Source organism: Pogona vitticeps, chromosome 8 (genome assembly GCF_051106095.1).
Source record: "Pogona vitticeps strain Pit_001003342236 chromosome 8, PviZW2.1, whole genome shotgun sequence".
NCBI lineage: Eukaryota > Metazoa > Chordata > Lepidosauria > Squamata > Agamidae > Pogona > Pogona vitticeps.
The window spans coordinates 20,441,746-20,469,716 of NC_135790.1; the positions used below are offsets into that span (position 1 = coordinate 20,441,746).

A 27,971-nucleotide genomic window follows, 5' to 3' on the forward strand; every position below is an offset into this window, starting at 1 on the left:
ATATGCATAACGATGTTTTAAATGGTAAAACATCACTTTGCGATGATTGGTAAGCGTTTCGCTTATCGATTTTTGCACAGCGATGTTTTAAGAACAGCTGACTGGCGGTTCCAAAATGGCCACCGGAAAAAAAATGGCCACCCGCTGTATTTTTGCCCGGATTCCTCACTTACCGGGCAGCGAAAACGGCGGCCGCATGGAGGATTTTCGCTTTAAGGTGAGTTTTTTGCCCATAGAAACACATTAAACATGTTTTAATGCATTCCTATGGGCTTCTTTGTTCCGCATAGCGATGAATCCGGATAGCGACGATTTTTCCGGAACGGATTATCGTCGCTATGCGGGGCACCACTGTATATACATACCTGTCTCCTTGATGGCACATTTACTTTGAAGCCAACAATGTGGGTAAATAATAATTTTTTAAAAGTTTAGTGCCGGGGCATCATTTGTGTTCTTTCGGGGCAGGGTATCATGTACTACCCAGAAAGGCATTGCCGTGCCTCGCCCTTAATGGCCAGACTCAGCACCACCTACAAGACACTGTGGACTCTCAACACCAGCCATGTGAATCCTTCCACATCAATCAGAGGTGACCAGAATATCAAGAAACATCTCCTTATGCTCACCAGGTAAAAACATTAATCTGAGTTTTAATTTGGCACAACTGGCTGCTTCCACCTAGTGAAAGAACCAGATTATAAACTCTCCACTTGTGCTAGAAGTTACAAGGTCTTTTTCCTCGCCACCATAAAGAAACATTATGTTTCAAGAAAACAATGTGAGAGTATTGGGGTTGTGGGGTGTTTAATCACAGAATAACTGTCATCAGTTTAACCTAACAGCTATACATATGAAGTTATTCTAAATCATACAAATTGGTTCCCTGTGTCTAGCAGAAATCCAGCCTACAGCTGTTTCAACCCTTAACAGAGGGACTAAGTAGACCCATTCCCCCAGAAAGTTTATTTGAATGCTGAGCACATTAAGAAGTCTTAACAATGTCTAGAAGCAGAGCAGCAGAACAGACTCTTGGCTGGAAAATTACCATTTGCAAAAAGATATTCTACATCAAAACAACGCCGTGCTGAAGCAAAGGATTTTTGGCACAGTTTCCAGAGCTACAAAAATGGTTTTCAACTCAAAGAGCTATTCTACCACCAATAATATGCACATATAATGTGCAATGCCAGAGTTCATTGAGTATCAGAATGGATTTTTCATGTGCGGTAACAGAACACCAACTTCAAATGTGTTTCGGTGGTCTATTTTTATGCTGATTACAGTCATGTTTTCTCACTCATAGAGACACAAGACCCATAATGCCTGGAGGGCTAATTTAATATTTTGTGTGTGGATACTCCCAGCCATTCATTCCTCTGCTTCAGAACATTGCAAGAACAAACAAAACTGGCCCAGAACTAATCTTCCTAAAATGCTATTTGCACACACTGCAAATATGGCTATCATTAGGGCTGTAAGCTCCTGAGATTAATCCATGTAATTGTTCTATTTAAAATTTAAAACATGGATTAAAACAGCAAAGCAGTTAGTCAGTGAGACAGGTGCTCACTCATGGAACGGAGTTATTTGGGCTCTGAAGTGCCATAGTTTGCTTGAATAAAGCAAATCAATTCCAGCAAAAGGAGACTCTGGCAGCTCACTGCCTCTAGAGTTCTGGTAACTGCACTATGGTACTGTCAAGATTGTGAAAACTGCTCATGTCCTACAATTTTGGCTCTGCCAATTACACCATGCCAATATATTGAACGAGGTATAGGCACACAAGGCCAGTACTTTATGGTGAGCTTTAGCTATGTCTCTCTGATGATCTACCAGAAATACATTTCTTGTTCAGACAGGTGTATAAGTAAAGGTAAAGGCTGCCCTTGACATTTAGTCCAGTCGTGTCCGACTCTAGGGCGCTGTGCTCATCCCTGTCTCCAAGCCGTAGAGCCAGCGTTTGTCCGAAGACAGTTTCTGTGGTCACGTGGCCAGCCCAACTAGACACAGAACGCCGATTACCTTTCCACTGTGGTGGTACCTATTTATCTACTTGCATTTGCATGCTTTCGAACTGCTAGGTTGGCAGGAGCTGGTACAAGGGATGGGAGCTCACTCCGTCGCGTGGATTCGATCTTAGGACTGCTGGTCTTCTGACCCTGCAGCAGAGAGGCTTCTGCAGTTTAACCCGCAGCACCACCACGTCCCCTTTTCAGGTGTATGCCTCTGGTTAATTCTACCTGCTGTGTTAAAAAAGTTTTCATCCATCTCAACTTTATCCAAAGATGCTGTTGATTTTCTCTGCACTATAAAACTCAGTAGAAACCACTGAGAATTGGAGGGGAGGGTCACATACACACATATCTTCAGGCAGATATAGTAGTTACAGGGTTTGAATTGGATTTAGGAGACCTGGGCTCAAATCCCCCATTCGGCCATGAATCTTGTGTGACATTGAGCCAATCGCACACACTCAGATTCTTGTAAAGATCAAGTGCGTAGGAGAGCCTTGTACACGATTATGAGTCCTTTGAAAGAAAGTGAGGCATAACAAATATCTCTATATATATTAATAAAAAATTAAAACAAAATGTGGAGTCCCACATCCAACAAGTGAGGCTCAAAAGCTGGGTTATGTCAAGCCAGTGAAGTTAATCTTGGTCAAAGAAGGCCATGCCCGGTGCAGAATTCAAGCATTCTGATTTACTTCTTACAGGTTTCTTTAAAAGTTGGTCACCTCTTGGTGGTGAGTCGGGGCAGGAGTGGATTCTGTGGTCCCAAACTCTGCCACGTCATCCAAAGCTAAGCAACTGGCCTGATAGCACAATAATGTACATATACAGCAGAACAGAAGGGACGTGGTGGCACTGTGGGCTAAACTGCAGAAGCCTGGGCTGTAAGGTCTGTAGATCTTCAGTCGTAAGATCGAATCCACGCGACGGAGTGAGTGCCCGTCGCTTGTCCCAGCTCCCGCCAACCTAGCAGTTCGAAAGCATGCAAATGCAAGTAGATAAATAAGGAGCACCTCGGTGGGAAGGTAACAGCGTTCCGTGTCTAAGTCGCACTGGCCACATGACCACGGAAGATTGTCTTCTGACAAAACGCTGGCTCTATGGCTTGGAAACGGGGATGAGCACCGCCCCCTAGAGTCGAACACGACTGGACAAAAATTGTCGAGGGGAACCTTTACCTTTATCTTACAGCAGAACAGACAGGAAGACTGAGAGGCGATTTTCATTCCCTACAATGGATCACCGGATACTCAGCCTTTGTGTTACTGCAGCTGCCTGCAATATCAGATCACTAATGCACCACCCTTCTTGATTTTGCAACATACCATGGCACACTTTTTTTTTTTTTGTTTGCTGGCATGATTTTGGGATCAGGTTGTTACAGTCTTAACACCCTTTAAAGAGCTTTAGTAAAACAGATAAGGCTAAAGGTCTTACGGGAGACATATTTACAAAACCATCTTATGCTCATTGTGAGCCTGCTCTAATAACTGACTGGTATTTTTTTAAAAAAAAATATTAATATATAGGTAAATTTGAAGGAAATCAAACAATACATTTCCCACTGTACTTCATAATCAGTTACTCAAGACTGTTTAGCAATGCACATTGGCTGAAATCTAACAGAATAATGTATACCATTTGAAGCTGATGACATAGTCATTGGAAATTAAAACACACACACACACAGGAATCTAAGGTTCCCCTGCTATCACTTTTGCCATGGGGAAACCATTGGGAGCTATAAGACTGGGGCAGGGGAGTCTTTAATTTCTAAAAACCGCTGTCACCAGCATGATCTTCCCAGTGGTGACAGTTTTAGGAAATGAAAGCTTCCTCCCACACTATTGCTCCCAATGGCTTCCCCACAACAAAGGGGGATCATAAGGGAGCCTTGGGATTTTTGCAGGATGGGATCATAATTTTTTAATTTCCAAAAATGCAACATGACTGGTTACATCATCAGCTTTACATGGAATAAGTTATACTGACAGATTTCGGCCACTGTCTGAAATGAATTTTAACACCCCCCCTTTCTCTTTCTCCTGTTACCAAAGTCCCAAAGAATCACCAATACAGCAAAATAAAATTTATCATGCAAAGAATGACCTTCAAGCACATGCTTTAAAATGAACTAGCTCAGTTTTGAAGGATTAATGAAATAATAAATATAATCTACACTCTCAATATACTGGTGAATTCTAACTGTTGACAGCAACAAAGCACATTCTATTTCAGAAAAGCAGATAGCCCAATAAATTTTGTTATTTGCACAGCCAGTGAATGCAGTCTTGCTGAAAGATCTGCAGTAGTGCTGTTACCATTTATCACGAAAAAAGAATGTTTCAGTTCAGGACATAAAATTGAATATATGTGTGCAGGCACACGTACTCATCTCTCTCACACACACATACTTGAACGGATGGAACAATTAATTCTAGCAGAAAGCCAACAATACTATTCTCTCTATTTGGCATTCAGATCTTGGCTCACAAAGACACTGAATAGAACGATAAAAAAATCTAATTTTATAACATCAAGTATTGCTATTCCTGATTGACAAAGGAAAAGCAGATACTATTTAACACATAGCCTGCATTTTAGTCATGCCTTATACCCTAGTCTAACCATTAACTAAAACCAGATATGTATCCCAGTATGGCCAATATTATCATATAGTCCATAAGTTTCCATTTATGCAAAATAATACTCAACTTAACTTATCTACAGATGGGAAACCCTGACATCTGAGCGTTCAGCCTTGAGGCAGGCGGTGCATTATGGCCTCTCCCAATTTGAAGAGACCCTTGTCCAGCAGGCTGAGGCAAAGAGGAAGTCACAAAAGCAGCAAAATCAGGGAGCTGGACAGGGGACCGATTGGATTTGTCTTCAGTGTGGAAGGGATTGTCACTCTCGAATTGGCCTTCTCGGCCACACTAGACGCTGTTCCAAGACCTCCATACAGAGCACGTTACCATAGTCTCTCGAGACTGAAAGATGCCTAATATTAACTAGTACCATGACCAAAAACTAGTACCAAACTTCGGCTCTTTCCTCCTCCCTTCCAGTCCCTTTTCCTTTTGTGTTATGTCTTTTTGATTAGAAGCCCAAGATCATTATTATTGATCTTTATAAACCTCACCGGGAGCTGCTCTCGGCTGAAGTGTGGGGTAAAAATGCTTCAGATTAATAAAATTGATACTACGCCAGTTATAAGTAAATTGCTCATATGGGGTACTAAATGCATCTTTACAGAAGTGCTCTTTCAGAGGATGAATTTATGACATGAGGAAGGGAACGCACACAAAAGCCAAGGAGCTATTCCAAAACCTCTCAAGTGCAGTTTATTTAGAACACTTGAACCCAACGAAGTCTATACTCATGGGTTTACAAGGGAATTTGTAGGAAGAACAGATTGTACTGCTGACTACACCAATAATGGAGGTGTGTCTCTAGATTTGACTGAACAGCAATAATGGAGTTGTGTCTCTAGATTTTCATGAACCAGAGCAAGGCTAGTGGTAACTGGGAATCTAGTTCAGCAAAGCTTTTCACCACTGGCTGGTTAAACACTGTGAGTAGTGTTATCAGGCTAAGCGAAGGAAATGTTTAAAAGCTTTGTTTTAAAAGGAGCCCTCTTACAATTAAAGATTCATTAGTAGCAATCCAGAGAGAGGTTCTGCAGGACTTTTATAATCTCTTAGTCCATGGCTGTGATTCAACTCTCCTTCTACAAGCAAGTTCATCAGCACTGCTCCACTCACCATGCCCAACGTTAAAACTTTCAGCAACTGTTTTACCATGGAAATGCACTTAAGGCACTAAGAAGATCTGTGTACGTTTTAAAGGAAGGGAAAAATGACATCGGACAAACGTGCAATGAATAACCTAAATTAGCCTGGAACTCTTGTTTAGAACAAACAATTGCATTTAGAAAAATGTGTTTTTAAAAGTGATCCAGACTGCAGTCATACTATCCCTTGCTATTAGCAGGGAAGAGAACAAGGTCACCTTCGTACAACTTCAGTGCAGAATTAGGGATTCAGAACAGGACTGACCCGCTAACAGGGAGGAATGGGGGAATGTGAAAAAGACGGCTACTCAATCAGTAGCATCAAGAGACGCAGACAGGTTACAAATTAAAGATGTTGCTGCAAAACAGTCAGAAAATAAAGGTGTAGGACCACTGGGAGAAGCTAAAGAAATTTGAAGAGGAGACCACAGCACACTCCGAAGATGAAGGAGAAGGGTTATTGAGGTCACTTGGGCAACATTCATAGCCAACAATGTGTCGGTTACTTAATAACAGGGCAACAAAGACAACAGATTCATAATGGAACTCTCCAAACTACTTTTATTTCACAGAGATAAGCAGAAAAAAAAAACAAACTCACCTGTATATTGCCAAAGTCAACGTTTTCATAATGGAAATGTGCACATTCGGCCATCTTTGGAAAGTGGCCCTTGGTGAAGGACAACCTGAAGCACAAACAAGAGATCAGATATCAACTACTATACTCATCTTTATGCTAGTAAAATACTGGCGTTGCCAAACATGTGATTTGGAATCTAGTAATTTCTAGGCTCTTGAGAGTCCCCTGGACTGCAAGGAGAACAAACCTATCCATTCTGAAGGAAATCAACCCTGAGTTCTCACTGGAAGGACAGATCCTGAAGCTGAGGCTCCAGTACTTTGGCCATCTCATGAGGAGAGAACACTCCCTGGAAAAGACCTTGACGTTAGGAAAGTGTGAGGGCAGGAGGAGAAGGGGACGACAGAGGACGAGATGGTTGGACAGTGTCATCGAAGCAACCAACATGAATTTGACCCAACTCCGGGAGGCAGTGGAAGACAGGAGGGCCTGGTGTGCTCAGGTCCATGGGGTCATGAAGAGTTGGTCACGACTTAACAACTAAACAACAACAACAACAATTTCATATCAAATACGAAGTGAAAAGCTATCCATGTGACACAGGAAAACTGTGAGGAAAGAATTCTAGATGTGAGGTTGCTGATGTATTTGTCACTTCTTACAGGCTTTTACAGAAATGAGTGCACATTCCAGACCAGTGTTTCCCAAGAGGGTGGAGGGAGATGGAAAATTAAGGTGTTGTTCTCCTAATATCAAAGGTGTGAGCAATGAATCAAGGAGTGTGAAAAGTATCACCAAAATGAAGCCACTGTTTTACCTGTGGAAGGAATCACAGCCCATCAATCCTGGGTTGGTGGATCTGGGGGGCAGGAACAATATTTTTATTTGTCTAGCGTAAATCTGGTGATGGACCATAATTGTCTTCAAGCACTCCAACTGCATTAGGTATTGGTAGAGGCTATCACTTCAGCCGGTGCTGAAGTTTTCATGGTTTTTAAACTCCTAGAGCAAGTATCTTTGGTTGTAAAATAATGGACTGTGATCATCGCTCACTCTTCCTCTAGGACTTTGGAGGGAAAATGAGATTTAGCATCTGGCCTTCCCCCACTAGAAAATAGGGTCATCAGATTTTCTAGCAGAATCAGCAGATGATGGATGGGTGTACTGAATAAATCCATCTCAGCCTTCTGAGCCTTAAATCAATATTAGAGCTAAAACAGTTCAAACGCAAACCCAACTAACAGATTGTATGGGAGTGCATTCCGCTTAGGGAGGTGAAAAGGGAACAAAATAGTAAAAGAAACAAAATTAAAGATACAGTTATGCTCAGAAGAAGGCATTTTGTTCCGAAACTTACAGTAGCTGAGACACCTATGAACAGAAGCTGGGTGCATACTTCTTACACATTCCTTTGGTTGTTTTTTTGTTTTTTTTGTTTTTTTTTTTTTTTTGAGAAATAATTCAGACATTGGATCAAACTAGACAAGGAAATTTACCTATGGCTTGAATTGACAGGTAAGGGTTTGGAATCAACCAGCAAACCAGAATCAGGAGTCACGTGTATTTCAGTTTGCACTGCTGACAATCTAGTGTTCATTTGGAATTTACAATTTCAGAGTGGCAGCCATAGAATCTAGTGTCTGTACTGTAGAAGAGACATAGATGAAAATGAAAACTTCCTAAAGGTTTTCTCCATATTGCATGTTTTTACAAAGGTTTCTTTGCATTTTTTTTATTGCAGAACTTTTTTAGGTGAAAAAATCTGCAAAGTATTTTATTTCTACAGAAACTGCTGCCTCGTGCAAAAAAAAATTACAGGATTTTTTTGTGCAAAATCCTAACTTTTTTGCTACCGTCGTTAATGCTGCTGCTGACAAAAGAAGGCTCCAGTCTTTTCACTCTTAAGCAAGACAGAAGAATTTTCCATCACTTGGCCATTTTTTTTTCCAATGGGCATCTCAATATGCCAAGGGGCCTCCTTCACCAAAATCGGCAGACAAACATCTGCAAATATTCTTCCTTAACATGGCTCAAGTCAACAGCTCCACATGTGCACCAGACCACCAAGTCAAAAAGCTCATTCAATTTGCTCATTGTCATTCCAAAACCTGTTGGCAACAGAAGTTATTTTGAAAGAAGAGTAACAAAAGCTGGAGAGTTTTATGAATAATCTCCTGTTATTCTTTCCCTGCTTTCCAGATGTGATACATTAAGGAGCATTACAAATGTGGGTGGGCTTTCAGCAGATCTGAATGTATTTCCTGTTACCTTCTGTAAAATCAGTTTGTCATTATTTGCTTTGTTTTTTTAAAGCTCATGTGAAGAGCAAATAATCCACTAACCTGGGATTGACCAAAGTAGCGAATGATGATTTTTTTTTAAAAAAAAGAAACAAATCAACTTACTTCTTCACATTTTTCACTTTCATGCTCGCTGTGCTCCCACAAGTCCGCAAGGGTAGCTCTCCTGCAATATCAGGGATATCTGCTCCTCTCGCCTGGAGTGAATAAAATTAAAAGGTAGGAAACTTTTAGATGGTTTTGGCAGCACTGCCAGTTCCTGAGAGTGAGAAAACCTATCTGAATTTAAACAGTTGGGTTCACTATAAACCCCAAGTGTCAATGCTACACTATCAACAACTTGTGCCCAGGAAACAAACAGGCTTTTTGTTTTAGAGATAGTATAAATGTATAAATATTTGTCATAGAATCAGTCCCATTCTTATGTTTCAAGAAGTGGACTTGTCCACAAAAGCTCACATTAAAATACAGTAGCTAGTCTTTAACATGCCCCAACTTTTCTGCCTTCTTTATTTTTCTTCTGTTTTTTGGGGAACTGATATACACATTTTTTTAAAATGTGGTTTATAGCCCAATGGATAATCTCTAACATTTCCAAAATGTTCTCTCATGGATATTCATGCACAGCAGCTAAGAATTTTTTTATCCACATGCTTATGCATAAGTAACACAAGTTAATTCAGTCCATATAGTTTCATCTAGGGCAAAACATTGTAGGACATTCACATTAAATTGGATCCTAAGAAGCACAGGTAGAAAATAACTCTGTAGTATAAATAGTCTGTTGCTTCCCAAATTGATGGTTAGCAAACCCTCCAAAGTGTGGAGGTATAGGCATCAGGGATATTGACAGGTCACAAAAAAAAAATCAACAGGAAAACATCTCGCATAAACAGAAACTGATACAATCCTCAATCTGGGCAAAAGAAAAGAATTAAACAAGAAATCAAAACATGGTCTCACTTTAAACCATTTTATTTCAGTTTGAGTTTCCACAGATTTTTTAATTTGGATCCATTAAAGTTCACACTGAAACAAAATTGTTAGCCTTTAAGGTACTACAGTATACAGTATATTCAGTATATGTATTTTTTCTTTCTTTCTTTTCTTTCTATTCTCTTGGCAAAATGCTGAGACAGACTACCATAGCTGTCTCTTTGAAAATTCTGCATCTGTAAGCACTCAGAAAAACAATTGTACCAGCCTGATAATCTTTAAAGGTGTGTACACCATATTGTTTGGAAAAATGTGGTGTGTATCATCATTTACTATGAAGAAAGGATGCAGAGTCATGAAACATGTAAAGACCTGGCTCTTCAGGCAGGCCTTCCCTCCAGTCAACACTTGATTTTCTTTTCTCTTTCGTTTTTTCCTCCATCTTGAACTTCTAATTTGTTGATTTAATTGTGCGATTGTTTTATACATATTTTGATAATTACAAAGATGATTCTATTTGATTGTATTTGATGATGTTTTATGCTTGTTGTAAGCCGCCCCGAGTAGACTCTGTCTAGAGCGGCGGGGTAGAAATCAAATAATGAATGAATGAATGAATGAATGAATGAATGAATGAATGAATGAATGAATGAATGAATGAATGAATGAATGAATGAATGAATAGACATATTGCATGTAACTACCTCTGAATTTGGGCCAAAACTGAGAGATTTACAATCAAAGAACCCAAAAAGATCCTAAGATATTTTAAAAAAAGGATTCTGGAAGAAAGGAATGGTTGAGGAGAGGGAAAAGTATAAGCCTTGTATTACTAAATCCTCAAAGAAATATAAACAATTCTAGATGCAAATCAACAGACACAAAACTTTATTCTCTCTTTCACTCCAAAAGATGCACAGGGGAAACCTGTTTATGATTTGACATTTCTTAATACACCTATATGGGAGGGACGTGGTGGCGCTGTGGACTAAACCGCAGAAGCCTGGGCTGGAGGGTCAGAAGACCAGCAGTCATAAGATCGAATCCACGTGACGGAGTGAGCGCCCATCGCTTGTCCCAGCTCCCGCCAACCTAGAGGTTTGAAAGCATGCAAATGAGAGTAGATCAATAGGGACCACCTCGGTGGGAAGGTAACAGCATTCCATGTCTAAGTCGCACTGGCCATGTGACCACGGAAGATTGTCTTCGGACAAAATGCTGGCTCTATGGCTTGGAAACGGGGATGAGCACCGCCCCCTAGAGTCGAACACGACTGGACAAAAATTGTCAAGGGGAACCTTTACCTTTACCTTTTACCATACACCTATAAAACCACCTAAGAATTGCATTTGTCATTCTTTCGTATTTTCTGAAATAGCAATTTGATATTTCTGAAATATTGCTTTTTCATTGATCAAAATAATACTTTTGTGTTGTATGATTTTTGAAAATTACTTTGAAACAGCTGAATATGGCTGGCAAACTATTATTTTGCAGTTCATTTAGAGTTCGCAAACAGATTCTCTTCTGCTGTTGGACAGCTGTAATATAAGGCTCAGTTCCCCTCAAAGCTGTTTTGTTTCGTTTAAAGAATTGAATCCTTGCCAACATCCAGATTCCAGTGAAGCCAAAATAAATTTGTCATAATGCAAGGCAGGAAAGTTGGTATAAATAACACAGGGAAACAGATTTTATTATACAATTGCTTCATTTAGATAAATGGTGGAGTAAATAATTCGCAGAAATAGATTTGTCATGCAGTTTCTTCGTTTTTAGAGAACAGTTGGGGTAAATAATTTGTAGAAAAGGATTTGTTTTGCATGTACTTGGTTTTTAAAGAACATTGATGCATAAGGTATAGGAAGAGAAAAGGAGCAACTACAGATGTTCTCTTGTGTATCCTTATTATCTGGTATAAAAGTGCTCTTCCTTTCTGATGTGCTTTTTATCCAAATATTATCATGTCCCCTGACATACCTATAATTCCTTACCTGCTGTATTACTTCTCCTTTAGGAAGGAGGTGAAAAATCTATAGAAATCCAAACAGTAAACATGAAATAAATCAGACTCCCTATTACTGGCTCATTAGCGAAGTGATCTAATTGACTCTGAGTGAATGTTTATGTCTACCAAAAAAAAAACAAACATAAGCTTTCAAAAGAATGGAAAATATCAGTTTGAATGTATAACATTTGGATGTTTTATAACATAATAAAAAACCCAAAACTGTCAAAACACTGAGAAGCTGTCCCTCATCCCTTTAGTACTCTCTTACATTGCAAGCTAAACCGCAGAAGCCTGTGCTGCAGGGTCAGAAGACCAGCAGTCGTAAGATCAAAACCACTTGACAGAGTGAGCCCCCATCGCTTGTCCCAGCTCCTGCCAACCTAGCAGTTCGAAAGCATGCAAATGCAAGTAGATAAATAGGTACCACCTCGGTGGGAAGGTAAAACGGCGTTTCCTAGTCACGCTGGCCACGTGACAACAGAAACTGTTTTAGGACAAAAACACTGGCTCTATAGCTTGAAAACGGGATGAGCACCGCCCCCTAGAGTCGGACACGACTGGACTAAAATGTCAAAGGGAATCTTTACCTTTACCTACATTTGGCTTATTAATGGAGTTTTGTTTCCTGAGGTCTGAACTGTGAACAGTGCTAGGTTCCTAAAGTCTTGTTAAAAAATTTGTTCTTACACCTTTGAATCTCAAACAGCATAATGACGCTTCTTCCTAAACCCAACCAACATGTTTGTGAAAGCATCTTCCAACCGCGTAACATGAAAAACAAATGCTAATTCCTTTTCTGTTGCATCTATTGGAACTCATCACGAAGAAGGTAAAACTGGCCATAAAAGCAACATAAACTGTATACTGTATACTGTTATTTTCTTTAGTGTCCAGAGTTTGATCCAAACTGTGGAACTAATTTCCACTCCTGCTACAGACCGCAATAATGCTGTCAGTGGAAAACTGCTGGACTTGCTTGTGGAAACATAGGAAGTGAAGAAATGGCTCCAAGGTTTCTAAGACCAATAAAAATAAGAACAAACAAAATGTATTGGTTTTTTTTTTACTTTGAAAAATGCAAAGAAAGTGAGAGAAAATGGGACACATTGTGCCAGTCCTAGAATTCAAGTGTGGCCTCGGCTTTTTATTTATTTATTTGCTAAAGCACAATTTCGTTTATAACATGACACTTTTTCTTCCGCATTTTATTTATACAGTTGAAGCCTTGTGGCCATGCTGACAAGAGACCCATAGCGTAATCACCAAATCAAACAACCTCTCACCGGAACGTGAGAACTGAGTGCACGTTAAGGAAAATGCAATCAGCAGTGTGACTGTGTTAGAAATAGCCTCACACTATATAAAACACTGCTCCATCTCTGGATTCTAGCCACTAATAATAATGGTTACCTGCCCTCATGAAAACTGGCCAAGGATCTTTTTCAGGATACAGCTGCCACAAGGAGCTCATCAACAACATCACTGACTTTGTTCCTAGCATTTGTGTCCCCCAATATTAGAATCTCTCTTAATGTCTTTCCCAAAAGGGACATAACACAGCCCTCTTGGTTAACAATCTACAGAGCAATCAGCTAAAGGTTCTGCTGCAGACATTAGAGGACATTCTGTTCTAGGGAATCCAGGACATATGTTAAAGACATTTCTTGAGTACCAATTTCAGATTTTTTTGGTCTACAGAGTATCCATGGAAAACTTATTACAGTCGTGCCCCACTTAACGATTGCCCCGCATTATGACGAATCCGCTTTACGACTATGTTTTTGCTATTGCAGCTGCAATCGCAAAACGATGGTCTAAATGGGGAGATTTCGCTTAGTGATGATCGGTTCCCTGCTTCGGGAACCAATTTTCGCTTTGCGACAATCAAAAACAGCTGATCGTCGGGTTTTCAAAATGGCCACCGGGTGCTTAAAATGGCTCCCTGCTGTGCTTAGGGACGGATTCCTCACTATAAAGGCAGCGAAAATGGCCGCCGTATGGAGGATCTTCGCTGGACGGTGAGTTTTGAGCCCACTGGAACGCACTGAACGGTTTTCAATGCATTTCAATGGGCTTTTTCATTTCGCTTTACGATGTTTTTGTTTAACAGCAATTTTCCTGGAACGGATTGTCGTCGTTAAGCGAGGCACCACTGTATCAGGATGGTCTGCTAGGAAATGGGAATTTTTGTTCTTGGAAGTGTCATGTGGCCATGATTGTCATTATCACATTCTTCTCAGACCAGCACTCGTCTATTTCAAGTTAGCTATCCTAGTCAGAACAAAAACTGGTGGCGCCAACTCCTGCTCGTTAACTTATTTGTTGCCCTTTGGAATTTGCTTTGATGGGAACAATGTGGAACTACAGGTTGAACCTGACCACCAGCAAATTTCCTCCCAGCCACATTTTCCTAACGCTTGGATGACACAAACATCCTAAGACTACAAGAAAAAAGGAGACCAAGTGGCAGACAAGACCACTAGCACACCGCCGTTGCTGATTCAAACCAAAAAAAAAGCATTTGTGGCCAAAGCTGTTAAAGAAATCAAAACGAGGCCATGGTTGAAGAAAGCCATACTTACTCCTTTGATATCTGCCAATACAATTACTCTGGGTAGTCTCTGATCAGAAATTCATAGCATGAGTTTAAGTGGATATGGTTTCTGCAGAGTTTCAGCTGCAAATGGTTGTGGTCTGCTTTGCAGAGTGTGTCCAAAGCACAATGGTGCTATTTGCTTTATTTGTACAGTGGTGCCTTGCTAGATAGTTACCCCGCATGACAGTTTTTTCGCTAGACATTGACTTTTTGCGATCGCTATAGCAATTCGCAAAACAGTGATTCCTATGGGGAAATTTCACTGGACAATGTTTGGTCCCTGCTTCGCAAATTGATTTTCGCTAGACAACGATTTTGAAAGCTCCCTCCGAGCTCGCAAAACAGGTGTTTTCAGGACCTAAGCTTCGTAAGACAGCTATTTAAACAGCTGATCAGCAGTTTGCAAAGTGGCTTTCCTATGGCCTATCTTTGCTAGACAATAATGGTTCTTCCCCATTGGAACACATTAAACAGGTTTCAATGCATTCCAATGGGGAAATGCTTTTCGCTAGATGATGATTTCGCTAAACAGCGATTTCAGTGGAACGGATTTTCATCGTCTAGCGAAGCACCACTGTATTTCTGTTGTTATAAATTTTCAAAATCAGTCTAAGAGCTATAAGAAGGAGAAAGGGGGGACAGCAGAAGCAAAGTGAAATAGGAAGAAGTACTTAGGCTTTGCTTCCGTACAAAAGAGTACTTTTAAATTCCTTCATTATCTCAGCTACTTTCACTTCTTACACTGACAGTGGATAGCTGCAAGGAGACAAGACAGATCAAAGTGCCACCCCTAGAGCCAAACAGCACCTCCATAACATAGCTCTCCAGCCATACAGGATTTGACCCACTCCATAGCAAATGCCTTGATTCCAGAACCAAACAGCGCAGAAGAATGCCATAGTCAAAGTTAGCATAAGAGAGGCAAAAAGTGCAGAAGAATCGCCCTCCAATCCCCTCACCATTAGGAACCGGCCATATTGAGAAAATTGCACCTGCTAAGCAGCACAGTAAATATGCCTCACCATTAAGTAAACAACACATCAGAATATATTCCTACAACAGGTATATCAAGGATCCAAGAGCCTTGTGGTGCAGTGGTTAAAACGCTGTACTGCAGCTAAAACTGTGCTCACGACCTGGGGTTCAAATCCCAGGTAGCCGGCTCAAGGTTGACTCAGCCTTCCATCCTTCCGAGGTCGGTAAAATGAGTACCCAGCTTGCTGGGGGGGGGGGGCAATGTGTAGCCTGCATAATTAAATTGTAAACCGCCCGGAGAGTGCTTGTAGCGCTATGGGGTGGTATATAAGTCCAATAAATAAATAAATAAATATCTCTCTAGTAGTTCTAAATTGCTTGGCAAATATAGTGAACTTCAGAGGAATAAATGGAAACGGGTAATAAATTAGAACAGTTGAAGAAGACATTCTGTACTAAATCCTCTTCACCTGATTCCTCTCAAGTACAGCCATGACACTTTTTAAAATAAACCTTCTACAACATCTATTTTCTTCATAATTACTGTGGGGAAAAAAGATCTTGTCTCAAAGGAGAAACTGCTGCTTTTAATAAGGGGGTCAGGACACCAGAGATCTATTTTCAGGCCTTCTGGATCTGCAAGAACTTTATAAACTTGTTCATTTAAAATGTAGTTCCAGTGCTATCTGAGTAAAAAGAACAAAAATCTCTCCCAGCAGTCTGAAGACTAACAGCCTTATGGAGGCATGACCTTCTGGAAACTAATGGTAAAGGGTGTTTATTTCACACGTATAGCTAGGATTATTTCCAATTTCTTTTTCCAAAGCTGCTGTCTGGTTCAGGAAAAGCTAGGGATGGGGGATGCATGTAGATTCTAGATAATGAAAATAATGTTAAAAGGGAATTACAATGGCAACTAGCATGTGTATCCATTCTCCAGCATCACTATAATAAAATACTGCAGTCCATAAAAACAGTCGGCTGATTAAAACTATTACTGTACTTTACGGAATACTATTTCCACATATAATACGCACTAGAACTTCAGGCAGAGCTAGTATAGTTTGCAGAATATATAATTATGCCACACTTGTATTCATGAATATACAGTGGCAGATGTACTATTTCAATCTCCATATTAATTGTCTTTCTAGAGCCATTCTGATTGGAAAAGGCCACTGTTCATTGGATTGCAACCCTAAACAGAAATGTTTTTATTTTGAAAATATAAGAAAAATATAAGAAAAAAATTACAGGTTGAAATTAAACAAGAACGAACAAAACAGAGACAGTTTCACTTCAAGTCCCTCAGCCATATTCAAAAATCCTTGCTTATTTAAAAATACAAAGAGGAAGAGGCAAGTAATGGCAAAGCTTCTTTCCATAAGCCTACAGAAAGCAGTAGGTATTACCACTTTTTAAAAAAATTCTGTGGACTTGTAACAACATTTAGCATCCATACAGTGTAGCTGATGTCTGGAAGTGGAAACTATATACAACATAGGACCAAAGCAAAATGCAATTTAAACTGGAACCTCTTCTGCAGAATGTTTTTGGTACCAAAAAGAGTTGTTGGAGAAAGGAAAAGACAATCAAACTAGAGAAGGACACAAAACCGCTGGTTCAGTGGCTCGCACCGGTTCGTTTATTGGCCAAATGGGTGTTCAGCACTTCCCTGCCCTGCCTCCTCCAGCAGGCGTCCAGAGGAGGCAGGGCAGGGAAGCCTCTGAGTGGGTGCCCACTGGAGAAGGTAGGGCTAGAAGACCCTGAACACCTGTTTGGACAACAAACAACCCATCAGGAATTGTCAAACCGGCAGTTCGTGCTCAGCTCTGAATTCAACACTATTGCAAGCATCACACTGGATTTAGGTCAGAACCAAAAAAAAGGTCTAACACTGAACAGTCAATCACCAGTAACACTGGTCATGAACAGCACAGCCATAAACTGCATGGCACAGGACTAGTAATGGGACTGCTCTCTTGCTATGACAGTGTAACAAAGTGTCACGATCCTTGCTCAAACTGTTTACAATCTACAACTGTCAAAACAAAGCAAGGAAACAATTCCTGGCGTAGGTCATCCACCAAGGCAACCAAAGCAGTCTCTGCCCCATAACCAGGCCTGAACCCAGATTGAAATGGATCCAGATCATCTGTCTCATCCAGGAACCCCTGGAACTGAGAAGCCACAACCTTCTCCAGCACCTTGTCCAAGAATGAGATATTAGAGACTGGCCAGCATTTATCCAGTACTGTGGGGTCCAAGGAGGTTCTTTTCAATAATGTTCTTACTATTGCCACCTTTAAGCAAGCTGGGATCCTATCCTGCTGCAAGAAGGCATTCACTACCCTTTGGACCCACTTGGTCAATCCCTCTAGCAGCTTTTATAAGCCAGAATGGGCAAGGGTCTAGCAGACAAGTAGTAGCCTTCCCCTCTCCAAGGGTCCTGTTCACATCATCAGGCTGCAAAAAACACAAACTTATCCTTCAACACAGAACAAGCAGGAGCCATTGTTACATCTACAGGACCTGTGTTCATGACAGCATCCAAGTCAGAGTGGATCTGAGTGATTCTGCCTGCAAAGCGCTGCGCCAGTTTTTCACAAGAAGCTACATGGTTGATTTAAATCATGATTTAATTTTTTAAAAAATTAAATTGAAATCACCCCCAAAAATCTGATTTTTAAATTTAAAATGACAAAGCTTTTAAGAAGCTCAAACAATGGCATTATTTTTTACTCCAGAACCTGGTCTAATTGCTAAACCTTCAGGAAAGCAATGCACTGCGTTGTGTATTGAATTAAACACCGCAGGAGCAATGGCTTTTCATATCCATTTGCTCGACAAGATGGTTTTCAAGGGGGTCCGAGCAGGTCAAGGCACTGCACTTATTTGCATGCTAGCTCAGAGTTTCACCAATTCAGAGGAATAACAATGAGACATACCCTTGCATTAAGTTAAAGATTTTATTAAAAAAAAAATAACACCAGCTTTGCTCAAGCTGTCAGAAGATGTCAATTATAAATCTCATTTGGGAGGGAAATAAAAGGCCTCTGCAAACATGATTTTATTTTTAGACAGACTGGCGGAAGGCAAAACCTGACAGCTGCAGGAGCTAGGTCTTAATTATTGTACCCGAGTCCTTGAATTGGATGTATGCGGAGGGTGTGAATGTAACTCTTCCTATGCTGCATCGCTGCTTTTTGCTTTCAAAGGCAAAATCCTCCCAATCCGACAGAATGTTCCATTTCTAATACTCATCGCTGTTGCTCTTCATGAACTTGGATGGTTTCAGGAGGGCAGCCATTTTATTCTGTGGCAGCAAAAACGAAGAGAGAAATCTGGTGGTACTCTAAAGACTAAGGAATGTGTTAGAGGCTGAGCTTTCATGGATTAAGGCACATATCATCCAATGTACACGGCTAACATTCAGTAGGAAAACCTCTCCATTGGTGAGCCATGTTAATCTGCTGTAGCATTAAATTATAGCAAGCTTCCTTTGTCATAACCCTTTGAGGACTAAGGTAAAGGTAAAGGTTCCCCTTGACATTTTTAGCCCAGTCATGTCTGACTATAGGGGGCGGTGCTCATCCCGTTTTTAAAGCCGTAGAGCCAGCGCTTGTCCAAAGACAGTTTCCGTTGTCACGTGGCCAGCGTGACTAGGGAGTGCCGTTTTACCTTCCCACCGAGGTGGTACCTATTTATCTACTCGCATTTTTACATGCTTTCGAACTGCTAGGTTGGCGAGGAGCTGGGACAAAGTGACAGGAGCTCATTCCGTCGCGTGGATTCGAACTTATGACTGCTGGTCTTCTGACCCTGCAGCACAGGCTTCTGCGGTTTAGCCCGCAGCACCACCACGTCCCTGTGGACTGCAGACCACTTAATCAGATCCACATGGATTAGAAGTGAAGGTGAAACATTTGGGTGAGGGTGTAAGATCAGAATGAAATGGTAAAATATGGTGTGACTAGGGATGATGTTATCTTTGAAGTGTCAAGCAATCCAGTTCTGTGTACGTGTAATGGACGCAACTTGTTAACATCATCAGGAGGGACCTTTCTCTGGTCGCACCACCCTCACAGGTGTATTTGGTGGGGAAACAGGAGAAGACCTTCTCTGTTGCTGCTCTCAGACTTTGGAACTCCTTCTTACAAGAGGCCAGACATCTTTGCTGTCCTTCTACAAGCAGGTGAAGACTCTTCAGGCAAGATTTCTCTCAGTGAATTTGCCTCATTGCTTCGAATGCCGCTTTGGTGTTGTTTTTGTTTACCATATTATAGTGTGGCATTTGATTCTTTATTGTCTTTTAATGACGAAAGCCGCCTCAAGTTCTTTTAAGAAGAAAGACGGGGCAAAGATATTTTAAATACATAAATTGTAAAGATCGAAGAGAGTGAATTTGTGCTTTTGAGACTAAGTGAAGTCTAGCAATGAGTCAAAATGGACTTCTCAAGATTCTACATTCCAGATAATCAAGGGCAAGCCATCCGGCTTCGTTTGCTATAAAAAGGAGCAAGTCCAATGTTAGCATATACCCCACTAGCAATGTCACAACTAAGACAAATATTATTTATAGTGTGCAGCATAAATGTATCACAGACATTTAGCCCTTCTTACAGCATCTTTGCTATTGAATCACTAGCCTGAAGGCACTGTGTTGATCACAGTTCTGTAGTCCACCCCTCCCCAAAATGATTTTTAAAATGCCTCCTAAAGAAAAATTCAATTTTTGTGTTCTGTTATTAGATCAGATTGCAAGCGGTTGGCTGCAATTCATTGGCATTCTTATTTTACTGTTGTCTTTCTTCACTGGAAGATGACATAGAAGGTGCATGGGAGTAACCAAAACACAGTCGTACCCTGCTTTACGATTACCCCATTTAACAACAAATCCACTTCACGACGATGTTTTTGCGATCACTTTTGCGATCGCAAAACGGTGGTTTGAATTGGGTTTTTCCACTTTGCGATGATCGGTTCCCTGCTTCGGGAACCAATTTTTGCTTTACAATGATCAAAACCAGCTGATTGTTGGGTTTCAAAATGGCCACCGGCTGAAGAAAATGGCCCCCCGCTGTGCTTAGAAACGGATTCCTCGCTGCACAGGCATGGAAAATCGCCTCCCCTATGGAGGATCTTCGCTGGACTGTGAGTTTTCAGCCCATTGGAATGCATTGAACAGTTTTCAATGCATTTCAATGGGCTTTTTTATTTCGCTTTACGACGTTTCGCTCTACAGCAATTTCACTGGAATGAATTAACGTCGTCAAGCAAGGCACCACTGTGTGCTATCAGTTCCAAAGAAGCAGTTGCAGCAACTCCTACTATGGGAAGCAGGTAGAGATCTTTATTAGCACTCCTGTTGCTTTTTCTTCCTTATCAAGTAGAAACAAAGCAAATTCAAAGCAAAAGTGAATTAGGGAAACCTTCACCTTTCTCATGATCGGGTACCATCTCTGAATTACAGCATTTAAGAAAGAAATATATCAGCGTTAACATTTTTTTTAAAAAAATCTTGTTGATTGATCTGGTTTGATGGAATCCCTGAAAAGATGTGAAAAAGATCACAGTGAATTAAAACTTCCACAGACAAGCATTTGCTGATGTTATTTGTTATACCATATATATGCTACTAAGACCATTTTACACTAGGGGATGAAAAAAGAATCTCACACATTATGGATTCTAGCTGAAAAAGAGGTTAATGCAAATTGAAAATCAGTGCTGCATTATGGAGCATTTAAATGATCACTAGCCATGCTTCAGGGCACACAGTCATGGGGCAGAGTGACCAGTCAACATCCCTATCAACTCCTCTTCTTTAAGGGTACACATTGAAAGGATGCGATGCTTTTCACAATTCCCAAGTCTACAAAGTAATCAGCATAATGATTTGAAAAGAATAATGAGCAATGTTAAGTCAAGTGCTACAAATCAGAAAACACATTAAGGATTATAGTCAACAAAAGAGGGTGTCTTACCATTGCACTAAGTGTTTCTTCCCAATCGGGTCGTTCACGTGGATGGATGCTCCTTTGAAGATCCGGAACAAAGTCATCCTCTTCTGAATGTAAAGAGGACTTCATCATCCTATTGAAAAAAGGATGAATACAAGAGGTGAATCACAAATTGCTAATAAGTTATGATCATTCAAATGCTCAAATGCAATCCTCCTCGAATAACGTATATCCTTTCATCATGCAAACTTGATCCTCCTCCTTCTTTACTTCTCCTGCCCCATCAATTCAGTAAAGCCTGTTTGCAATCAGATTCCAGGCTCTATCCTATTAGCAGCATTCGTATAAACGAACGTCTTGTTTAACCTATCCTTGCAAACACCCAAACAGTAGAAGGCAACAAATCAGAACCCAAAAGAACAACAACACAACACATTTACGATTGCCATACCTGCAAAACTAAGAATTAAATAGTTTTCAAACTCTGTTCCAATAATCCTTGAGAATCCTCCTTAACATTGCCGGTCATATTGAACAAAGCTTGCTTGGAAGACAGACCATGTCTTCAACACCATACATTGTATATATACCAGAGTTTTTAAATTTCTTATTTTATCTGTTGTGAGCCACCTTGGGCCCCCTATGGGGAGAAAGGCAACATATAAATACTGTAAATAAACAAAATAAACAGTATCCTTGTTTGGTAAACGACCACAACCATCACAGTGTTTGTTCTAATGAAGTCTTGAGAATATATCTTCCAAAGCCTAAATCTAATTGCTAATCACAACTAGAATAGATCCATGGAATCCACTGCTGAACTGTGAGTCTACATGGAAAGAAATACCACTGATTCAGTGGATTTACTCTGGCTTGGACCACCAAATGATTTCAGATCACATGTTTTAAAACTGTAGTATGCCTGTTTGTGGGAATTAAGTTGTGCAAGTCAGAAGAACTAAGTGACCTCGTATATAGAATTTCAACACTGGATAGTTCAAAATATACATTTGTTTTAAAGACTAATCACCCATCTCCTGAAAAGGACAAAAGCCTATCTATCTCACAGCCATAAATACTCAACTCCCAAGCCAACTACACCAGAGCACAGAGTGCTGTCCTCTGAAGATGCCGGCCACAGAGACTGGCAAAACGTTTGGAAGAACAACCTTCAGAACACGGCCAAACAGCCCGAAAAACCCACAACAACCACTTCCCAGATTTCTTTCACTATCAGAAAAGAATGGGTGCAATGATTGATGCAATTTCACAAGGCATTACATTATGTCAGTGTTCTTAGCAGATAGCTCCAAAACAAAAGTTTGAGAGTAAGATGCTAGTTACATTAGAATTTCTAAACCGTCCACCACACTATTCTGCTAAAGGCAGAAACATATCAATACAACTTTTTTAATTATTTTGACTTACACCGTGGATAATGAAATGTTTTCATGAGCAAGAACAAAAAGAACTTCAAAGACTTGGCACTACGTATCACAGGCCCAATTCAGACGGCTTTTTTTAAAAAAGGGGTAAGGATGTAAAATGTTCCATGAGTACTTAAATAATTTCACTTGAAAGGGTAGTGCAAGGCATAGAAAGGTAACTGTCATGGTTGGCCATGGTTTAAGCTATGAACAAGTCTGTCTCCAAACACATTAAAAAGCGTTAGAAGAACAATGTCTAATGCCAGTTATGCTGATGCTAAAGGAGGAAAATGGAACAATGAGGTGGCCGTGCTATTAGCCTTACAGAAGGAACGGTTGAAAGAAAGCTGAGTCAGTTTTCATTAGTTAGGGAAACCAAGGAAAACAGGCAGAACCAATTTGATTCAATCTGTGGGAAAAAAATTCCTAATTGAATCAGGAAAAATTGAAAACTACAGGAATAGTTTGTTCTACAAATCAAGTGCCTAGTGAGAAATTAAGCCATATAAATTAGTGCCAGTAATTCCTGTCCTCTTTTTGTGTGTGTGTGTGGGGGGGGCTATTTTCTATTTACAGCCGATTTAAGATTTGAACTCTAGATGGTCCTGCTGATGTCGCCTGCAAATTCATAATGCCGGACTGATCTTTTTTCTACTAAACATCTTTTCTTAATCGTTCCTCCAAAACAACCCACTAGAAAATTTTAACTCACCCCACAATCCGTGCTAATCAGCTTGCTAACCCTAAGAAGTTCAATCACTTATGGCATAATCAACTGCTGGCATGCTGCAAAAGCCCATCTATTCCAGCATCCCCCAACGCAGGGACCAACCAGGTGTGTAGGAGAGGTCCACAAGTGGGAGTGACAGCATCCTCCCACATCTGTTTGCCAGCAATTGGTATTTGGAAGCATGTGGCTTGGGAGCAATGCCCCTTATGACTATCAGCCCCTTTCTCCTCCATGAACTTCACTAATTGCTTTGAATGCCATCTAAGCTGCTGCCTGTCACTAACTGTTCTGACACTGAATTCCACTCTAATTATGCGCTGTGTAAAAAAAAAGGTACCGTATTTTTCGCTCCATAAGACGCACCTTTCCATAAGACGCACCAATTTTTTAGGAGAAGAAAACAGGAAAATATAATCTGTTTTCTTCGCTCCATAAGACGCACAGACTTTCCACCCCCCTGTTTTGTGGGGGAAAAGTGTGTCTTATGGTGCGAAAAATACGGTATTTCTTTTTCTGCCATGAATGTCTCATCATTTCGAATTCCAATAATTGGGGAGGGGACGGAGAGAGAGAAAAACATACTCCTATTCATTTTTCCTGTATTCACTTTCTCCAGGCTATGAATCATCTTAGAAACATATATAACATCTCTGCCACTTGTCCCATTGTCCTTTCACAACAGCAATTTTGATATGCATCTGGCTTTCTTTATTGTAGAGTAAGGGCCAATGTGAACAACCACATGGGGACATCTCTGAGATTTCGGCACATCTGTTACAGTTAGGAGGCCTAGCAAACTGCCTCCGTCCAACCAGCTCACTACAGACAGGGAGCAAACTAACGCAGGGAAGTCAACAGATCCTATCATCTCATAATACCCCTTCATAAAAGTTCAGCAAAGAAGTGAAAAGTGTTCTAGTCACATTTCAGTAAACTCTATGAGGTCTGGAACGAACATTGCACAATGGCTATTTCTGAAGTTATTTCCCTCGCTATTTCCTCTCTCTCATCTCAGAAGTTAATTCACTGCTACATTTTAATCATTTTTTTTTAAAAAAGCACTAAGCCTCTCCATGGAAACTTGCCACTAGGCCTAGAAAGGAAAGTGAACAATGAGATTATTTAATGTCAGAGGTATACCAGATTAAACATATATTTAATCGGCAAGCCCTAAAAACAAGGACTTAGTGGCAGAATCTGCAACAAATTCTTAAGAGGACGAGTGGAGAAAGACAGCTAGAGTTTTGCAGAAAGTGTATTATCTAATGTTGCCTTTGTAATTTTCATTCACTACTTGGTATTTTACTCAATTGTATCTTTTTTAAAAAAAATATGTATCTTGATTTAGATGCCTATCCTGAAATATCCAGGGGGCATGTGATTGTGAGAGCCTACGGGACTTTTAAATCTTTATGCTGAGCCAGAATCTGCTAGTGCACTTTGAGAACCTGCTGTAGCAGAATAAGTCCTCTCCCTCCATCCACAACTCTCACTCCTGTGCATCCAAATATATATACCGTATTTTTTGCACCATAAGACGCACTTTTTTCCCACAAAACAGGGGGATGGAAAGTCTGTGCGTCTTATGGAGCGAAGAAAACAGATTATATTTTCCTGTTTTCTTCTCCTAAAAAATTGGTGCGTCTTATGGAAAGGTGTGTCTTATGGAGCAAAAAATACGGTATATACTGTTCCAAAGAGAGTGTGCACAGCAGGAAATCAAGAAGAATTCCACTGGCTTTGTATACAGGGAGGGACAAACCATTTTGAAACATGGGCTAGCAATACTAGTGGGTAAAAGTAGAATACTTCTCATCTGTTTCACATGAATAGCAATTTATTCTGTTTAGCAGAACTTAATGAGGACTTTCTAGCTTCGGGAAGAATTGCATGTGCCAATTATAACAGCACTAGTTCCATTTTCATCCTTTCGTCAAAAATATATTTCTCAAGCGTGCCAGCTAACCTAAGATCACTATGGTTTAATTTTCTGTGAACCAAAGATCTAACAGCTTGTAGGTGTTGAACAGAAAATGCTGATCTCTATGATCGTACGTTTTGTTTTTTTCCCATCCAAATTCTAATACTACCTCTACTTCCTTCTTCCTCTGTCTACTAGGTTCCACTTATCAACGCAACCTGTAAGTATGACAGGGGCTGGACTTGATGATCCTTCCAGCTCTGCAGATGATGGTGATGATGGTGATTATTAAAAAAATACCAGGCACAAAAACATTGATTGGTTTTATATAACAGACACAAATTTTAACCAAGAACCTAAGTATCTTTTATTGACATAGTATATATGCTGTTCCTAATATAGCCATTTCTTGCAGTTATGATTGTGTTATTTCTGTAATCTGGTATTGCTTATACAGTCATGCCTCGCTTAACGAGGAAATAGCTATACTCACTTAACGAGGAAATAGCTATAAGATTAGGTTTTTGCGATCGCTTTTGAGATCACAAAACAGTGTTTTAAATGGGTTGGGGTTGTTGGTTTTTTTTTTTGTTTGTTTAACGATGATCGGTTCCCTGCTTCGGGAATGGATTTTCACTTTACGACGATCAGCAAACAGCTGATCATCAGGTTTCAAAATGGCCACCAGCTGAAGAAAATGGCCCCTTGCTGTTTTTAGGACTGATTTTTCGCTTAACAGGCACCAGAAAATGGCCACCGTATGGAGGATCTTTGCTGGACGAGCAGGTATTCAGCCCATTGGAACGCATTGAACGGTTTTCAATGCATTTCAATGGGGTTTTTTATTTTGTTTGATGATGTTTTCGCTCTGCAGCAATTTCGCTGGAACGAAATTAACGTCATCAAGTGAGACACCACTGTAACTCCAAGGCTTTTAGCTTCTAGTGCATCAATAAAGCCTAGTTCTAGCAGTCTGATATAATTTAAATATCCATACTAAGGAATTCTGGGATTTGTCATTTTGTGAAACACACTGAATTATCTGAGGCACTTAAGGGAAGATTCCCATGGTCTAATAAAGGTATCTTCCACCTTTGTTTTCAGTTATAAAATTGCTGTTATGGAAGTAATACAAAAAACTAGTATATTTGTCCTTTAACAAACTATAGATCCCATAGGAAGGAGTCACAGCAGTTAAAGTGGTATCAAACTGTTAAAACCAACTTATGTAGATACACTCTCAGGTCTAATCTTAGGCCATTCTGCCAGTGCATGGACACTAGCAGGGACAGGAGCAATACTGCAATTAACTTTCATACAAGGGAGACATCATTCTTCAAAATAATTACTTTTCTAGTCCTCTCAAAATTTCCTTCTGCACTTAGCCTGCTGAGTACAATTCTATTATTATTTTTATGCCAGCACGCCAATATTATTCTGACACACATGGACACACTGCAAAGACTGAATAACAAAGCCGGTTGATTTTTCAGATGTGCCAATACTCAACATAATGAAAACTTCTAAGTTAGAACAATCATTTTCTGCATACATGAGGGCAACGATTTGCATTAAAGAAGCATAACACATGCAAAGCCATTTTTTTCTATCATGATTAGCAACATAATTATTGTTCAAAATAATGATTCTGCATAAGTCATTATGAAGTACACATTATGTGTTAAAGGCATAATTGCCAACATCTCTTCTAGGAAAGTAATTAGAAAAGAATAGAGGTATTCCTTCCTCTCTAATCAACCCATTTTCAAGGAAAATATTATAAAGCTCCCTGCATCCAACTAATAAAATGTTGATCTCGTGGCCATCATTGTGCATTAAATTATAGGCACTGGCACTACTATGAAGTCCTAAGGGAAAAAATACATTGTTTCATTAGGCAATAACTGTCACTGAGAATTGTAACCATAAGCTTCTTTATTATTATCGGTACACGACAACAGAAGAATAGCAAAAGCTTGTAGCAAGTAGAGCTTGCATTTTTGGGAGACGAGGGAGAAACAATCAGAACCAGCCACAAGGTACTGGGAGGAGAGGATTTAAAAGGTAACCAACTTCCCCACTGACCTGGTTTTCTCACCACTGCTGTGCTGCAATTGCTTCAAAGAGAACAGCTACAAAACCCTCCACATAACCCAACCAATGCAAATGCATTCAGTTCCAAAAAAGCAGAAGCCCCAACAACAGAAGGGGAGAAAAAAACTATGGGTTGAGGGAGAATATTCCTGGCTCATTGACTAATAGTGTAGTCAACAAAACATAATGAGAATCTGACCATTCCAATCCAAGACCATTTCCTGCATTATTTGTCCATCTAGTTGTTGTTTTTTTAATACAAGTTTAAATGGACCTATACTGGAGCTTTAAACTGCTCCATGAGCCATGGACTGGAATTATTATCATCTTTCTACCAGTGGCAAGGCGAACATGGCTGGAAAGAGTAGATGCCACAGAATGCAAAAGACCACTAAGGGGCAACCACCTTCCCTCCAAATAAGTACAGTGATGCCTCACAAGACGAATGCCTCGCACAACGAAAAACTCACAATACAAAAGCGTTTTGCAATTATTATTTTTTTTGGTAACTCGCAAGACAAATTTTTCTATGGTGGTGCTTCGCAAGACGAATAGGACCACATTGATTACATTTCAATGCATTCCTATGGGAACCCGCACTTCGCCAGACGAAATTTTCGCAATATGAAAAGA

General features: G+C 40.2%; 1 protein-coding gene across 4 annotated transcripts in view; it reads right to left on the reverse strand.

The window, feature by feature from the left end:
• The window catches only part of ARHGAP32 (Rho GTPase activating protein 32), a 206,474-nt gene that overhangs the window by 106,535 nt on the left and 71,968 nt on the right, over positions 1–27,971 (reverse strand). For 2 of the 4 annotated variants that reach the window (XM_072979026.2, XM_072979028.2), the window contains exons 2-5: positions 21,191–21,299; positions 8,794–8,885; positions 7,206–7,247; positions 6,410–6,494 (exon numbers count right to left, since the gene is read on the reverse strand). In XM_072979026.2, the coding sequence (XP_072835127.2) occupies positions 6,410–6,494; positions 7,206–7,247; positions 8,794–8,885; positions 21,191–21,298 (327 nt within the window). In that variant the 5' untranslated portion in view covers position 21,299. The remainder of the gene's footprint in view (positions 1–6,409; positions 6,495–7,205; positions 7,248–8,793; positions 8,886–21,190; positions 21,300–27,971) is intronic. The other 2 variants (XM_072979029.2, XM_072979027.2) reach the window with 1 other exon arrangement.